Raw genomic sequence first — 18,134 nt, forward strand, 5'->3', positions numbered from 1 at the left:
TTAAAAAATGCCTATCAAGGAGCAGCTTCACTTTGGTGAACTCTAAGGAACCATATATTACATATTAGGCCATTCATAAGCAGATCCCTGCAAGTTGTGTGTGTGACCATGCTGCTAATTCCCTCCTGTCCTTTTTCCTTTACTTATCAGTACTGGAATATTTCTACTTGGCCCCTTGATAATTCTCTAGCCACGGAGTGAGACCCTACTTGGACTCCGACCAATCAGATCTTGAAATCTTGCAGAGAGTGATCAATCTTCCTGCACTGCCTCTACAGGGCAAATGAAGCAATACACGATGCCCATTTCTATCAATCCTCTGAGTAATTCAGAATAGTACATATCCTCAAGAGAAGGGGACATTGTGTAACCGCGTTCCACTCCAGAAAAGAGATTCTTCCCTAACAGAAAATATGAAAACATCCCTTTAATTTAAAATGATATATTGTATACAGTACCTGACACGGGTTTTTGTGAACCATGGCTCTTCAACAATAGATGGGACTGCAGAATCCATCAAAGGATGGGACTTTATAAAGGCCAAGGTTTCATCTGGAAACTCAATGGAGGACCTGACACCTTCACCCAAACCATGTCTAGCACAGCAGCCTGGCCTACAAAAAGGAGCAATACAATATGTGACTCTGATATAATATTACGTATTTTTATCAGTTACCTTACAAAGTGAAGCACACATTTGAGCACTTTTATAAAACATCTCCGAAGCTAATCTCTATTTTTCTCTGTAATACCTTGGTTTGGGTACTTTATCTTCAGGTACAGCTGTCCAAACAGAGTCTGGAGTCTTTTGTTCTTTAAATCTTCCTCTGAATACTTTCTCAATGTCGTCCATAGTAAAAGCACAAACCGCCGAACCAGGTATGCTGAGAAAGGAACAGAAAAAAAAGAAAATCTTTCTTGTGCATGTTAGACAATAGAAACAATTGCTCTAGCATGAAGAAAGTGAAAGACTCTATTTGATGTCAGTTTCTTCTCTTTACCTATTTAGCTGAGTAGTAAACACGCCGACAACAGTGGGAACACCATTGATTTCTATTATGTCTGTGATAGACTGCAGAACATCAAAGTAGAAGAATGAATCCCCTGGAACAGAGCAGTTGAGTCTTGCCTTCACGAATGAAGTCCAATGTTTTTCAAGAACCCTTTGAGACCCTCCTAGGTCATTTTTGCATATTCGTGCTACACGGGAATGTACAGCCTGGAAACCAAGAGTCAAATCCATAAAATGAGAGGAAGAATATATGCTGAAGTGCAATCATTGGCAATACAGGAAGGGTTGGTGAGGCCAAACTAACCAGAATCAGTATGTCTCAATTCATTTGTTGGTATATTTTTAAAGAGAACCTGGCACATGATTCATGTGTCCAAACCATGGGCAGCAAGATTCAGAGCTTTGCTTCACAATTGCAGCCAGGTATGTATTTCTCTGAAACACTCTGACATTCCAGAGAAAATATATAGATCCAAGAACTGGTCACAGACTATGGGGAGAGATGATATTAGTCTGGCACAGCCACCGGTCAGCTTCTCTCTGAACAGTTCCAGTTGATTGACTGGTCTCTTCCATATTTGTACATCAGGAGAGACCTGTCAATCAACTAGAGAAACGCAAGGAGAAGCCTGCTGTGAGGGCGCTGGACTAGTCTTGCCTTTCCCTATAGTCCCTGTAGCCGTAGTGTTGCAGAGACAACATACCTGGCTGCAATTGTGTAGCCAGATTCTGATCCGTGATGCCTGTGGTTCGTGCAGTATGAATCGACTGACAGGTTCCCTTCAATAAAAACCAGCCACAGATCTGTCAAGTCACAAGGGCGCTGGGTTACCATGAAAATGCAAGATATTTCCCATAATTCTATTCAAACAAATAGACTCTGTTCTTTAGATTTTTTTTCTTAGCATTCTAGCTCTAGAGTTGTTGGCTTTAGAAACTGTTTTACAAAGTTATACCTCTACAGGCATAATACTACTGCATAACGCCGACCACAAACACCATGCGGTGCCCTGTAATTAATACCAAAATCACATGGGTGAACGGGTCACTGACTCCCAATAAAACCAACACACCCTTCATCTGCTGCTGTAAGTTCATGTCCACTCTAGCCTACTCATACCCGTCATTAAACACACTATACAATGACAAAAATAGAATCTGAAAAAATTGAATATTTTTTCTTCTTCTATAAATCTGTGTATTTTTTAGTAATCTTGCTTTTCCTATATATGAAATGGAATATACAGATTTAGAGCAAACGGTACCATGATAAAAAATCTAGGTGTATAAGAATTTAAGTAAAAAAGCTTTAAGATTTAGATATCAGGCACATGATGCTGGTTTACACCTCTGCATGCAATTCTTTATGTTGTTTCTGGATTTGGGCAGTAAGGCCATTTTACAGTAATCCCTGGGAGTTAAAGTCACGTCATATAAAGAACTAATGTAGATTCTAGAAATTTTCCTTTACTTGGATCAAACAATTCTGCACAGGTATGCATTCAGCAGGCTCTAGTTTGTCTGAATTAGGCACTGAAGGAAAGCAGACAGTTTTTAACTACGGCCTGATGTCCATTTTAATGCACCGCTGAGCAAAGCCCATAACATTCGCTCAGATTCCCCACCTTTTGTGAAGTCTTTAATTAACCATGCGTAAATGGTTTAATAATTTACAGTGGAATGTCTATAATGTGGCCAAAGTATCATAAACTGCATTTGTGTCATTTAAATATTTAACATTTGGGAGGCACAATGGAACCTGTGTTGAAATATAAACATATTTATGCATTTAATCTTTGCCAAGAAATAAAGTGATTTTCTAATCAGGGTCATACAGGAATCTGAAAGCCATTTTGCTCTCGGATAAAGCCATGTATTCTTTCCTGCACATTTTAAGAAAACGATAACACACCTAGGCTTCATCCGACATACTCGATTTCTGGGTCATGGAAAGTCCGTCTTTGAAGATTAATTAAAGAAAAGAGTGAAGCAAATATCTCAGTAATAGATTGCGGTTGAGAAGCAGATGAAAATGAACAGCCCCAAGGCTAATGGATAATTTTATAATAGCAGAGAGATTTATCAGGCAGCGACATGTTCAAAATGTTATGCCACGTTGGTGAACTTGGACTCATCTTTGCGAGTGCTATGTTAAATACTAGAACTTGGAATACCCCCAAATCTGCACTTACCTTGCCTAAATTATTATGCTCCACAGCAATCTCTCGGAAAAAGAAGTAGATGTAGTTGCCGTACTCTATCGCGTGGAGAAAATGCGGCTCTGGAAAGTCAGTAGGACAGGAGACGAGATCAGTCAAATTGTAGAAGATGCACAATGCACATCTGGAATGTATAAACTCAACTGCGAGCGCGCTGGACTCGTATCTCTGACCTGAAGCATACACATACGTGAGGATTCTAGCCTAATTGATCTTCCAGTCTTTTATGCTGTCTAATGGAGTGTAAAAGGGTCTCAGAGGACTGATATTACAGTTCAGATTTTATTTTTATGGCAGAATCAATCATAAACCCTTGTGCAAAAGGGAAGAAAAATATGCATTTGGAGTAAAGACCTTGATGCATCAGCATGCAAGATTTAGCTTCATCATATAGCTGTGTCAAACCTAAAAGGGTCTCCGGTACTTAATATGCATCATATTTCTCAGAAATACTATTAAACTGTGTTACGCTTCATTCCCATATCAAGTAGGTGCCTGATCTCTTTGTCATTATTAATAAAAGCTCGGTTTCAAGTACCTTTTAGCCACTTGGAGTCATATTTAATTGTCCTCAGAGCAAATCCATCCCCCATGCTCCGATAGATTACAGCATCGCTGGCTTGGAAGTCAGCCATGGTGGCAGAGTATAACTTCCCATCTGAGCGAGAAAGAAGAACGCCTTATTATACCATTGACTACAAACATATACACATGACATTTTGTGCATTTTCCATAGAAATCTACTACCGTAATTATGAATGGATGCTAAAATGGCGCACAACGTCAGCATTAACACAAACGCACAAACCAAGCAAGTTGTACTGTGTAACAAGATCATAATATCTGGCTATAGTCTTCTGCTAGAAAAAACAGCTACACAATAAAGGTGACAAGAACCAAAATGAGGGATATTGGCAGTGAAATACACATAAAACATGTATCTTTCAGTACCAGCAGGTCTAAAATCTATATTGTTACAGCAAAGTTGCAAAATCTAGAACAAATAAATACTGGATCGCCCGTAGCAATACAAAAACTATGATGTTGCTAAATACTGGAACAGCTATAGGTGTAGTCCAAGGCGAACAAACTATTTTTGGTAAATATATATCTTATTTCTGGACCACTAAAAAACCCTACTTGCTTTACATACTGATGAAATACTGATGAAATGAAGATGGCTATTTATTTCTTGTCCCTAACAATCATAGCGCAATATGCCTTGCTAACTGAAAAATGTTTTACCAGCAAAAAGGGCTACGTTGGTTTGTCTGGCATCAAATGGGCATCTAGCCAAACCACTTATTTCTTCCCCGTCATATTCCAAAGTGCTTAGCTGCAAAGTAAAAAAAATATATAATTCAGCAACAAGACACTGTGCACTTTCCCACTGCACCTCAGCCGTATATTTCTAAACAACTTTATAATATTATGTTAATAATGTTTAATGTATAAATGACGAAGCTGATGAATTTATGGACATTGTTTTTGTTAAAAATTTAAGTGCCTATGACAAAAGAAAGCCTAATGATCATTTATTACAGATATGTATGACATTATAAGTACTAAGGAACCAACCCCCTGTGGTTCTGAGCAGTTAATCATGTGAATATCTGGCTCGTTATGGTTCAAGCAGTAGGTTAATCCATCTACTTAGAGCTTTTATCCGCAGTAACCAGCATAAAAAGAATTGTAATAACATATTTAATATATCACATGTTTAATTTTTTAGGATGTGAATCAAAAAATTTTAATTCTCTATCTACTTCTTGGTTTATAGATTTATTCAAGATATTCAGCTTTCTTATACATAATAATCAAATAAAACAACCCACCTCCTCACCACCTCCCCCAATCTCTCCTTTCTAAAATCCATCACTCAGATGTTCAGCATGTTAAAATAGGATTTAAATCAACAGTGACATGTCTGTAAAGGCTTCTATCAAGGTCTGGCTTATTTAAAAGTGGTTGTTTAAAGGGAAGCTATCATTGGAACATGACCCATTGTTTAAATCAGATTTTTGTGTTAAATATTTTTTGTGGGCAATGTGTTTTTCATATCACAATCTGTGTTAAAAAATAAAGAATAGAAATCTTGCAATTTTCACACTGTCCACTGGGGCTTTTGTAGACTCTAATCTTCTCTTAGTTTCAGGAAACAACACATTGTGACAATGAACAGACTAAAGGTACCTTCACACTAAATGACTTTGCAGCGATAACGATAGCGATCCGTGACGTTGCAGCGTCCTGGATAGCGATATCGTTGTGTTTGACACGCAGCAGCGATCTGGATCCCGCTGTGATATCGCTGGTCGTTGCTGAAAGTTCAGAACTTTATTTGGTCGTCAGATCGGCGTGTATCGTCGTGTTTGACAGCCAAAGCAACGATGCCAGCGATGTTTTACAGTGGTAACCAGGGTAAATATCGGGTTACTAAGCGCAGGGCCGCGCTTAGTAACCCGATGTTTACCCTGGTTACCATTGTAAATGTAAAAAAAACAAACAGTACATACTCACCTTCTGCTGTCTGTCACACGTCCCTCGCCGTCTGCTTCCCGCACTGACTGTGAGTGCCGGCCGTAAAGCAGGGCACAGCGGTGACGTCACTGCTGTGCTATGCTTTCACTTTACGGCCGGCGCTCACAGTCAGTGCGGGAAGCAGACGGCGAGGGACGTGTGACAGACAGCAGAAGGTGAGTATGTACTGTTTGTTTTTTTTACATTTACAATGGTAACCAGGGTAAACATCGGGTTACTAAGCGCGGCCCTGCGCTTAGTAACCCGATGTTTACCCTGGTTACCCGGGGACCTCGGCATCGTTGGTCGCTGGAGAGCTGTCTGTGTGACAGCTCTCCAGCGACCACACAGCGACGCTGCAGCGATCGGCATCGTTGTCGATATCGCTGCAGCGTCGTTTAGTGTGAAGGTACCTTAAGACCCTAGCTTTTATATTGAAGCAACTAATGAATGTGTGCTTTGGTCATCGCGGAGGGATGGGTAGCAGGGTCAGCTGTGACATGACCTACTGTGATTGATGGATACTGTGTAATCAACTGTGTATAAAGGTGTGACTTGTAATTGAAATCCTGCCTGTGCTGATAAGGAACCTGCTGAAAACTCTTTCTGAAAAGACAGGAGTCTAAAAAAACCCACAGTGGCCACTGTGAAAAGATTACTATTTTTTTTATACAGATCATGATACTGTAAAAAACAAAACATTGATTGATCTCAATTAGAGAAACAAAATCATTTTGCAGATATGATACCTTTAATGGCTAACAAAAATTGAATGAATAATGCTACAAAGCTGTTATCCATTAAAAGGTATAATGTCTACAATATTTTATTTTGTTTCTCCAACTGAGAGTAATCAAGTCTTTTTTTTTCAATTGGCTAATTTGGTATCACTAGAGAGAAATCACTGGAGAAGGACATCATAATCGGAAGAATAGAAGGAACAAGGCGAAGAGGAAGACCAAGAAAATAACGTTGTAGAAGACCTTGGTGGACCTATGTAATTTGCACAAGATCGATCCACCTACAGATGGTTCATCCATAAAGTTGCCATAGTTCAGGATCAAGCCGAAGGCCAATGAAAAGAAAAAACCTTTGTACCAAGATCTTTTTTAAAGAGTTAAACAGTGAGTCATTTCTGCTGATAGCTTTCCTTTAGTAAATCCTAAAAAAAATTCATCAGTTAAAATCTCTTTCTTCCTCAGAGTTACGAGTACTATTCAATATATATTCTCATGTTAAACACCTCTAGAGCTCAACTGGATTGAACATGTCATTTAGATAAATCCAAATAATTTTAACTATACGTTAACTTTTCCCATTACTAGATGAACAGTGGTCCAATCTATAATTAAGCCTCAAAACTAAGCCTCTGGGATTTATGGCTATATCAGTCAGATCAAATACGTGTTCAATCAATTGCGTTTCCAGAAAGTACAGAGACTGAGAAGATTTGCATCCGAATACATACAGATTTAAAGGCCTTACTTACCCTGTAGTATCTACACATGGGATTGAAAGCATTTGTACCACAGACAAAGACCATCTCATCATTCCGTGGAACAAAAACCTTGATGTAGTTATGGCATTCATCCTGAATCACAAATACATGAAACATTAGAAATCAGAAGCTTCTTTCTAACAGTCATCTTTTGATGTTTAGCCTTCAAGAGTCCAGAAATACCTTGTGTTTGCCTTTCATTGCACAATTCTTTCGGTCTGGTTGACCCGATCTCCATGTCAACTTCTGAAGAAACAAAATCAGCAAACAAAAAAGAAAGTGAATGACATTTTCTTTTTTTCTTCTTTATCCTTTATAAGTCAAAGCGGCATTTTGATGGCACTTGAGGAGTACGGTCACTTACTCTGCTTGGTGTTACTTCAGTCTTGTGCATCTCATTTAAATTTACGGCATAAACTTGATCTCTGTGGAAGATAAAGAAAGAAGCCACTTCAGGAAATGGATAAAAGTGCTGGCCTTAAGAGTTATTCATGCATGCCATGACAAATGCATTTTCAAGACCCTTGTCAGACAATACACATGTTCTGCAGTCCTACTGAATTTCTTTGTCTGGGAGAGGAGGTTATTGCCGGATTACATTTTTCCTTCTTTAGTAAGAGTATCATTTTCATTCGCTTTCTTCTTGTGACAAAGCAATCTGATCTTCTTTCCATATGTCTTGAAGATCCGGAGTTTGCATGCTTTAGCAGACTGTTCTTGCACAAATCATCAGTCAACAGTTTTGAATCATACTTCTGAAAATCAATGTCTTTCCAAGGTAAGAGTGATCAACCTGCATTACTGGGATTTTCTACTGGACTCAAACATGACATTTGCAAAAACATATTAATCCATCAAGCGTGAAAATGTGTTTGCAACCAGTTACTTACTGAAGGATATAGTCACTTAAAAAAGTATTAAAAATTAAAATAGAAATGAGCAAAATATTGAGTCTAAAGATGCATTATGTTTTTTTCACAGGCCGCAAACTGACCTACAGAGTTGCAGTGATCCATACACACATCTGTAATAAAAATCCATGTGTCTGATCCATGAGACTTGGAGAATGTCTTCCGTTTTCCGATCAGACTCGTCCATTAAAGTCTATGAAGATCCATGTAAAATGGATGAAACACGGCAGACAGACTTTGTAATTCTGTTCTTCATCCTTTTTTAACTGATCAATCGTTAAGAGTCATTTGCAAATTGTTGCTAATTTTAACCAAAAGGCAATAACTTCCCATACAAATAAAACTTTAGGAATCATGCATCGGGTTGTTGGACTGGTAAATTCAGTCACTCACAAGGCCCAGTAAGACTTGGTTGTTTTTCTATTTCTGTGACTTTCCTTCCTAAGCATGAAATCTAATATACTGATAGAGATTACTATTTTCATTTCCTAAATCGAAGCTTTTCTCTGAGCTTTAAAAATAACTGCCGAAACGTAAAATAGAATACAAGTCCAATGCATATAAACAGATTAAAGGAAATTACCTTCCAGCAACATAAAGTGTGTCTCGAATTTTTAACATGAGTTGAAAGTCCAAGCTGTGCTGCGATTCATTGCCTGAAGGGCGTCCTTTAAATACTGGATATTGCCTTGAATCTGCAAGTTAAAATGGGATACACCATCACTCTGGATTACACAGCTAAAGAATCAATAGACAGAATTGATTAGCTGTATATACTAGGTGTAGAAGGGTTTAAGCTAAATCCCTGTTGCTACATCTTGAATATAAATGAATAAAATATGACCAAAGTCAGCAAATGTAATTTCCTTCCATATTAAATGGTGTGGGCTTTCAAAAGACATCCACATACACCTTTCTAGCATGTTCTCCTGGAAAAGCAGTCCACAACATGCTAGAAAGATTTCAACCAAATTAATCCATGCTATACAAATCTATGCAAAGAACTCCGCACAATGAAACACATATTGTTCATATATTGACAGAGGACCTGACACCTGCCAAATTCTCCATTCCTAAGATATGGCTCCCTCTTTCCCGAATGGAAATCTAGTCTTGTTAACCAAGTGGGCATGGTCCTCATATTTTCTCTATGAGTCTTTTTGATGACATTGTCCACTTGGCTTAAAGACTCCTGGAGGGAAGAGAGGCTACTTCTCAGGAACAGTGAGACACAGGAACAAAAAAAATGTACAATGCAGGGTTCAGGAGAACAGGACCATTTAGACTAGGAAAAGAAATATGGAACATGACAAGTGTCTTTAAAGGGAACCTAGCATGTAAAATAATGTTATTAACCTGCAGATATGGGGTTAGCCTGCAGGTTAACAGAATTCTGACACTGAGAACCCCGCTGCCGGGAAGAAATGAACTTTATTCCCACCCGTCAAATCTTAGTACTGAGCCACACGGGTGGCGCCATCACGGTTTCAGTCACCGCTCTGTGCATACAAAGCAACGGCTATAAACGCACCCCCAGGACAGCAGCTCAGCATTAGGGCCGTCTGTCTGTCTGTGTCGGGGACGTGATTACAGTCTGCTTCTCTCTATATACAGAACAGTTTCTGAAACCGTGCTGGCACCAACCCCATGACTGAAATCCAAATGCTACCAGAGGGAAGAAAGTTAATTTCCTTCCGGCAGTGGGGCTCTCATTGTTATTGCTGCACGGTATCTGAACACTACTAACCTGCAGATTAACCTCTTATCTGCAGAATGTTTACATGACAGGTTGCCTTTAAAGGGGTTATCCCGGAAGATTGAATTTTTTTTACTACAGGTCTAAAAACTAACAGACAGGTAGTTGCTAACTACCTGCCTGTTGTGTCCAGCACTAATGTCTGTTGGCACGGGGCAGTCACAAACTGCTCCTGCCAGCAATTCAGTGGCTTCCTCTGACATTACATTGAGAAAATAGTGGTTTCAAAACAGGAAGCTCTCTGCTCTATTCACGGTGCATGACTACCGACGTCATGCTGACAGTGTACTCACTGCTGCCTACCTGCAGGGAAAAGGCTGTCAATCACCATGACCTCGGCAGTCACGCCTCATCGACAGAGTAGCCTGGAAGAAGAAGAGCTGCTCTGCTGACATGGAGCGGCTGAATAACTGGCAGGAGTGTTCAGTGACCACTCTGAGCCAGCGCCAAGTAGGTAATTGCCTCTGTTAGCATGTAGTTGCTAAAAAAAAAAGTCCTGGACAATCCATTAAAAATGACTAATTTAAAGGGATAGTAAAGTTACAAAGACCTCCTGCTCCTGAAAAAAAAAACTTCTAAAATTAGGGTAAAAAATTTGACCTTCTTGCAGTGGAAAATTATCTGGGGGACATAAGGGTTAGGGGTTTAAAACTTTCTTTTTAACAGTAATAGAAGTATATAGCCAGAGGTGAAAAAAGTATCTCAAGGGGTACATATAGTGGGACAGGAATGCATGAAAAGAGGGATCTATCATGATACATATTACTCTTTTCTGTTTCTTTAGGGCTTGTGAACATGTTGCAGATTTGGTGCGTTTAAGCCATGCAGATATATTAGCAAAATCTGAAGTAATCCAGATGGCAGCAAAGTGAATCAGAAACCTGAAGTGTCATGCACAGGTTGAGTATTTTTGTGCTGCAGACTTGGTGCAGAAAATAATCTGCAGCATTTCAATTCTCTGTGCGTTTTTTTCCACGGTTTTCCACCATTGACCTCATTGAAATCAGTCAAAAACGCATCAAAAACATGCATTTTTGCAGCTGCGTCTATCCTGCCAAGAGATGCAGAAATGGTGCAGAAATTTCTGCACTGATTTACTCAACGTGTGCACCTAGCCTTAATGTTTCTTTAATATATTAAATCCATCCATTTATGTTATAATTTATTTTTCTACTTATTTATTTCGCAATAGCATTCTAGTCAGTCAATGACAATACTAGTGTTATTTGTGAACCTTCACACTTCTGCCATGACATCTCCACAACCAGTTGATATAAACAAGTGATCAGCCCCCTAACATCAAATCTGAGAAATAAATGACAGATGTTAGAAAATAGTGAGGATACTCACAGTGATAATCTACAATGTTGATAGGTTCGTCATCTTCAGGGAAACTAACTGCATAGACCAATGACGCCATTACCAGCACCATGCCAGCATGAAGCACAACCAGCGTCATGGCTCATAAAATGGACAAGAAACAGGTTTTTACCTACGAGAAATTCAAAAAATATATATTAATTATCTTTTCATTTATTCTAAAAAAAAATATACAGCTCTAGCAAAAATGAAGAGACCACTGCAAAATGTTCAGTTTGTCTGATTTTTCTCTTTATAGGTATATTTTTGAGTAAAATGTAAATTGTTCTTTTAGTCTATAAACTTCTGACATCATGTCTCCGTATTTCCAAGCAATAAATTTAGTATTTTTTCTGACAAAGAAAAATGGTCAAAATTAAAAAAAAATTCAGTGCTTTCAGCCCTCAAATAATGCAAAGGAAACAAGCTCATAATCATTTAGGAACAACAATACTAATGTTTTAACTCAGGAAGAGTTCAGAAATCAATATTTTGCGGAATAACCATGATTTTTAGTCACAGCTTTCATGGGTCTTGGCATGGTTTCCACCAGTTTTTCACACTGCTTCTGGAACAAAAATTAAGCAGTTCTTCTTTGTTTGATGGCTTGTGACTATCCATCATCCTCCTGATTACATTCCAGAGGTTTTCAATGGGGTTCAGGTCTGGGGATTGGGCTGCCCATGACAGGGATTTGGTGTGGTGGTCTCTTAATTTTTGCCAGAGCTGTATATATATATATACAGTACATTCTTTCAAATCTGCTTTATTTTAGAATGATGGATAAATGATTTCTTTCTCCTGAATAAATATCATTCAAGGTTCATATACATGAGAAGTTTTTTTCTATCTATCTATCTATCTATCTATCTATCTATCTATCTATCTATCTATCTATCTCTCATCATTGAAATTGCAAGTCCAAGCAGTCAAAGTCATATTGCTATTGAAACCTCAGAATGGGCAGGCATGTTGATAATATACAAATAATGGAAAATGGAAACAAAATTTCCAAAACATCTCTTTTTATTTTGTATCTAATTGCCATGTGCAGAAATCCATGCACTTATATGCCTTGGCATGATATCAATGAGGTTGTTAATAATTGTCTGATGAATGTTCTGCCACCCTAAATACACTTGGGAACACAAATCATCAAGATCCGCTGCTGGCAGCTCTGTTTGCAATTGTAGACCAATGTCCCAGATGCGCTCGATGAGAGACAAGTCTGGAGACCTTTCAAGGCACAGTAGCATGTTTAGGTCACGCAGGCTGCTTACATTCCTCAGACAGCTATTAAAAACCTCGTTTGACTGTGATTTTTGAGCAGATTCATTGGCAACGCATCGTCCTGTGTAAACAGGTGATATGCTGCTGATAACATTAGATTCTATAGGCACAGACAGTGTGTATACTATCTAAGCAAGTCAGAAAACAACCACTGATCGACATCGGTATATATCGTTTAGTGCCCTCAGTTGGCTCATGTAAATGGGCTTAAAAGACTGTATGCCCCATTGTAGGGGAATAGTAACACCCAGATGTAAACTCTTGAGAAATAAGAACATGTCAGGAGAATCTTCTTTAAAAATCTAACTGTTCCACAACAACCAACACTGATGACACAATTAAATATAATTAAATGCCGTAATATTCACAATTATTCACAAGTTTTCATTACTAACTATGAGCAAATACTCAATAGACTGCACTTTATCTTGCTATCAAAATATTGGTTCAATAACCCACACATCTTGTGGTGTACACAGCAAACACGTAAAGTATACACATCCTGCCCTGGAAAGTTTACAAGTCACACAGCCCTGCAAACAGCAGGTGCAGATGTAGGTGATGTGACATGGACGCCAGAGAACGCTTGATTCATATTTTTTAAGCAAATATTCTATATATTTATAAAATACATCTTATGCCTTTATTTGACTTATTAATCAACTAATATATTGGTATTAGACGACCAGCTATCATAAAGTGCTAAGCATATTTGGTTTAGGAAAATAAATATATTTTTTGCTGCATCCTTTTTCTGCAGCCCACTTGTCCCTAAGAGCGATCTATAGTACCATTTTCCTTTAAAGGGGTTGAACAGAGTGTGAAGAAATTGACTTATCTGATAAAACTGCCCAACATCAAGGCTCAGCCATCACCAATCTGTAGGTCCATGATGGTCTGAATTTCCTGCTGTACATCTAAGCGATGACTGCAGCCAATCTCTGGTTTCAGCTGTCTTGTGCCGTAAGTCCTAACATTACTGTTAAAGCCAGTGTTTAGTGGCAGTGACCACAGGGATATATGTCATCACTGCAGGAAAATAAACATACGATATAGGGAACCAGTAAAAGAGGGGGGAACTTGAGTAGCGGGAGATCAATTAATTTTGGTTATTTTATCACGTTTTTCCACTACCTTAATTTCATCAAACTCTGTACAACATCACAGGGACTCCATGGGCACTGTGTAATTCACCGTGACACGCTGGATATCTAAGATGTTTGCCCCTGGAGGTAATTCTTATAGGGCATGATACAAAATACGATGAAATGAGCATGGTCCAATATGAGGCATACTTAGGTACAGAACGGCCCCATATGTCTGTAAACCGCTGCACGACCACCTCACCTATTGTATCCTCACCCATTCTTGTAGATCAGGGGTGGGAAACCTCAGGCCCCAGGGACATTTACGGCCCTCGATGACCTTTTATCAGGCCCACGAGCAGATTCTCAGGGACCGCATTCTTGGGCAGGGAGGTGTACTTTGATTGCCACCAGCTCATTAATTTCTTCTTGCTCTGGAAGCACACACACACAGTGTTCATTACTGAACACTGAAGGGCATGCAATGAAAGATTACGTCCTGAAACCAGTGCCAGTGTCAGGATGTACTTTGTGGGCGGAGTTTGTACGGCCCCAGAAGGATGGTATAAATATCCAAATGGCCCTTCGCAAAAATACAATTCCCTGCCCCTGTTGTAGAGTGTGAGCCCTCGCGAGCAGGGTCCTCGCTCCTTATTGTTTAAGACTATTGTACTTGTTTTTATTTTCTATACCCCTTTTCACATGTAAAGCCATGGAATAAATGGCGCTATAATAATGAATAATAATAATAATATAGATGCCCTACTACAGCTCTGTACAACCTCATAATAAGGCCATGTGCTAGAGGCCACATAACTGAAGATACTTTGGTTTAGTATATACTTCCAGCAGATTTCCCTATTGAGACTATGTCAGTCTTCTATGTCAGCACGATTACACGTAAGACTAGGTTGTGTTGCAGCTAGACCCATCAGTTCTGGTATGTTTCCAGTAAAAGTTTAACAAATTGCTTGTTTAATCCAGTAAGACATGTAGAACGGGAAGATGTGGGATTGTGAGGAAGCTGCTCACTGGAGCCTCACTCCATGCTGAGGTATGCCCTACAATAAACAGAAAAAGCTATGGACTCGGTAATAGTGATATACTGTACAAATGTTCAATTTGGAAGCAATGGGGAATAATAGCCTGGTGAGCTCCAAGACTGTTATAAAAAGGGATTTGGGAGGAACGGCACGCTTATACAACCTGCTACCTGTTATTTTCACAGTTCTGGATGCAGGAGAAGGCATTATTTGAAATGCATGGATATCACCTTCACTGTTGAGAGAAGACAAATGATGTTTCCAAATGTCTTGTCACTTGTCAATTTTACCAGCTAATTTATCAGTCCTTTCCCTGCGGATTTATCTACAACAACAACTCATGTTACACGGGCGGCAGGGTTAAATGTTATTTGTTACAAATCCTTGTACACGTTTGTCAGTTCCATTACTTTATTGAAATATTTCCTGATGACATAAAGTGGAATTTAAATAGCTTTTCCCCCAAACTGGTTTGCAAATGTTATTTCATCTTCCCTGGTGAAATATGGAAATGATTTAAAGAAGTGAGTGGTGTATGGCCCGAAGAACATGGTGTAGGACATGAGTCTGAGAAGCTCCGTTGCATCTAAGCCGAGAAACCAATTCAAACCAGCTAAAAGTAAGTACTACTACCACCATTCTACTGCGGAACTCCTCTAATCATGAAGGAAACATGGACAAGGCAAAAAAACAAACAAAAAGGCACAAACAAAGACTCTAAGGGTACCGTCACACATTGAAATTTTCATCGCTTCGTGACGTCGCAGCGTCGTATAATCATCGCTCCAGCGTCGTAGACTGCGGTCACACGTTGCAATCACGGCGCTGGAGCGATGCCGAAGTCCCCGGGTAACCAGGGTAAACATCGGGTAACTAAGCGCAGGGCCGCGCTTAGTAACCCGATGTTTACCCTGGTTACCAGCGTAAATGTAAAAAAACAAACAGTACATACTCACCCGTCGGTGTCCTTCAGGTCCCTTGCCGTCTGCTTCCTGCTCTGAGTGCAGCCGTACAGTGAGAGCAGAACGCAGCACCGCTGTGATCTGCTCTCACTTTCCGGCCGGCACTCAGAGCAGGAAGCAGACGGCAAGGGACCTGAAGGACACCGACGGGTGAGTATGTACGGTTTGTTTTTTTACGTTTATGCTTGTAACCAGGGTAAACATCGGGTTACTAAGCGCGGCCCTGCGCTTAGTTACCCGATGTTTACCCTGGTTACAAGCGAAGACATCGCTGGATCGCTGTCACACACAACGATCCAGCGATGTCAGCGGGTGATCAAGCGACGAAAGAAAGTTCCAAACGATCTGCTACGACGTACGATTCTCAGCAGGGTGTCTGATCGCAGTAGCGTGTCAGACACAGCGATATCGTAACGATATCGCTAGAACGTCACGAATCGTAACGTCGTAGCGATGGAAATTTCAATGTGTGACGGTACCCTAAGGAAGAGATGACAAGTCCTGAAAGGGACCGATTCATCAAAACTTTTTCGTGTAGTTGTGCAACAATTTTGAGACTTATGTGCTTTCACGCCACTTTGGATCAGATATGCCAAGTACACATAGCTGGGAAGTATACGGGGCAGGGACATGTTTCCACCCCACCACTGAATTCCCCCTTGTCGAATTAATCCAATCTGGCATGTTTTACACCAGAAATGTTACTCCAGAAACTGTGACGGGAATAACATTTCTGGTGCAGCTCAAAGAAGCACTCGCCACTTACTAGGGGCGCCAAATTTATTAAGTGGTGTGAATCTTTTAATATTTTTGTTTCCATGGACACCAAGTCTGGTGTAGCGCGAGCTTGCACTAGGCCAGTATTAGTGAATCGGCCCCTATGTCTCCTGTTTTATGGCACCTGTCTAGTAAAAGGCACACAATCACCACAGACATTGCAACTGCAGCTCTACACGAGTAAAACCATAGCATTTGGTAGCATAGCTTCCTCTCCTGGATCCTCCATAATTGGCATTATCTCTATTGCTGACCCAATGATACTCCGGGATGCATCATCACCAAAGTAGCTCATTACACCTCGTATTTTACCATCTGACATGCGATCCATGTTATGTGAATTAAGAATAATAATGTAACATGATATTCAGTCTCCTTTTAACTAACTCCTTCACCCTGAAGCCTGTTTTCACCTTCCTAACCAGGCCACATTTTTCAATTATGACCAGTGTCACTTTACATGGTTATAATTCTGAAACAATTTAACAGATCCCACCAATTCTGGGATTGTTTTCATGTGACATATTGTATTGGTAAAAATTTGTTCAATATAAGTTGCATTAGTTTGTGAAAATATCAGAAATTTGGCGAAAATTTTGCAAATTTAAAACGTTTAATTTTTATGCCCTTAAATCAGAGTTATGACACACAAGATACATACATAACATACATAACATTACCTACTTTACATTAGCATAATTTTTGAAACACAATTTTTTTTTAGGAAGTTATAAGGGTTAAAAGTTGACCAGCAAGTTCTCATTTTTCCACCAAAATTTACAAAACCACTTTTTTATGGACCACATCACATTTGAAATGACTTTGAGGGACCTTTATGGCAGAAAATACCCAAAAGTGACACCATTCTAAAAACTGCACACCTCAAGGTGTTAAAAACCATATTGAAGAAGTTGATTAACCATTCAGGTGCTTCACGGGAATTAATGTAATGTAGAAGGAAAAAATTAACATTATTTTTTTCTCAAAAATTTTACTTTAGACCCCATTTTTTTTATTTTTGAAAGGACAACATGAAAAAATGGACACCACAATTTGTTGTGCAATCTCTACTGAGCATGCCAATACCCCATAAGTGGGGGAAAATTACTGTTTGGGCACATGGCAGAGCTCGGAAGGGAAGGGGCGTTATTTGACTTTTTTAATGTAAAATTTGCTGGAATAATTAGCAGATGTCATGTTGTGTTTGTAGAGCCCTGATGTGCCTAAACAGTTGAAACCGCTACACAAGTGACACCATTTTGGAAACTAGACCCCTCAGGAACTAATCTAGATGTGTGGTGAGCACCAAGAACCCCCAGGTGCTTCACAGAAGTTTATAACATTGAGCCGTGAAAATAAAAAAGAAAACAAAATTCACATTTTTCACGCACAAATGTTTTTAGCCCCAAATTTTGCATTTTCACAAGGGTAACAGGAGAAATTGCACAAATCAATTTGTTGTGCATTTTCTCCTGAGTACGTCGATATCCCATATGTGTGGGGAAAACTACTATTTTTGCAAACGACACGGCCCAGAAGGGTAGGAGCGCCATTTGACTTTTTGAATTTAAATTTCCTGGAATAAAATATGGAGAGCCGCTGATGTGCCTAAACAGTGGACACAGCTCACAAGTAACACCATTTTGGAAACTAGGCCCCTCAGGGAACCTATTATAGATGTGTGATGAGCACCATGAAGCCC

At 39.5% G+C, this 18,134-nt stretch overlaps 1 protein-coding gene across 4 annotated transcripts in view; it reads right to left on the reverse strand.

Annotated features, from left to right (window-relative positions):
- Positions 1-18,134, reverse strand: part of SEMA6D (semaphorin 6D) — a 78,373-nt gene that overhangs the window by 14,009 nt on the left and 46,230 nt on the right. For all 4 annotated transcript variants that reach the window (XM_077263738.1, XM_077263736.1, XM_077263735.1 and 1 more), the window contains exons 2-12: positions 11,267-11,408; positions 8,744-8,855; positions 7,614-7,674; positions 7,433-7,495; positions 7,241-7,342; positions 4,477-4,567; positions 3,770-3,889; positions 3,205-3,293; positions 1,002-1,219; positions 753-884; positions 459-614 (exon numbers count right to left, since the gene is read on the reverse strand). In XM_077263738.1, the coding sequence (XP_077119853.1) occupies positions 459-614; positions 753-884; positions 1,002-1,219; positions 3,205-3,293; positions 3,770-3,889; positions 4,477-4,567; positions 7,241-7,342; positions 7,433-7,495; positions 7,614-7,674; positions 8,744-8,855; positions 11,267-11,375 (1,253 nt within the window). In that variant the 5' untranslated portion in view covers positions 11,376-11,408. The remainder of the gene's footprint in view (positions 1-458; positions 615-752; positions 885-1,001; positions 1,220-3,204; positions 3,294-3,769; positions 3,890-4,476; positions 4,568-7,240; positions 7,343-7,432; positions 7,496-7,613; positions 7,675-8,743; positions 8,856-11,266; positions 11,409-18,134) is intronic.

This window comes from Ranitomeya variabilis, chromosome 5 (genome assembly GCF_051348905.1).
Source record: "Ranitomeya variabilis isolate aRanVar5 chromosome 5, aRanVar5.hap1, whole genome shotgun sequence".
NCBI classification, from domain to species: domain Eukaryota; kingdom Metazoa; phylum Chordata; class Amphibia; order Anura; family Dendrobatidae; genus Ranitomeya; species Ranitomeya variabilis.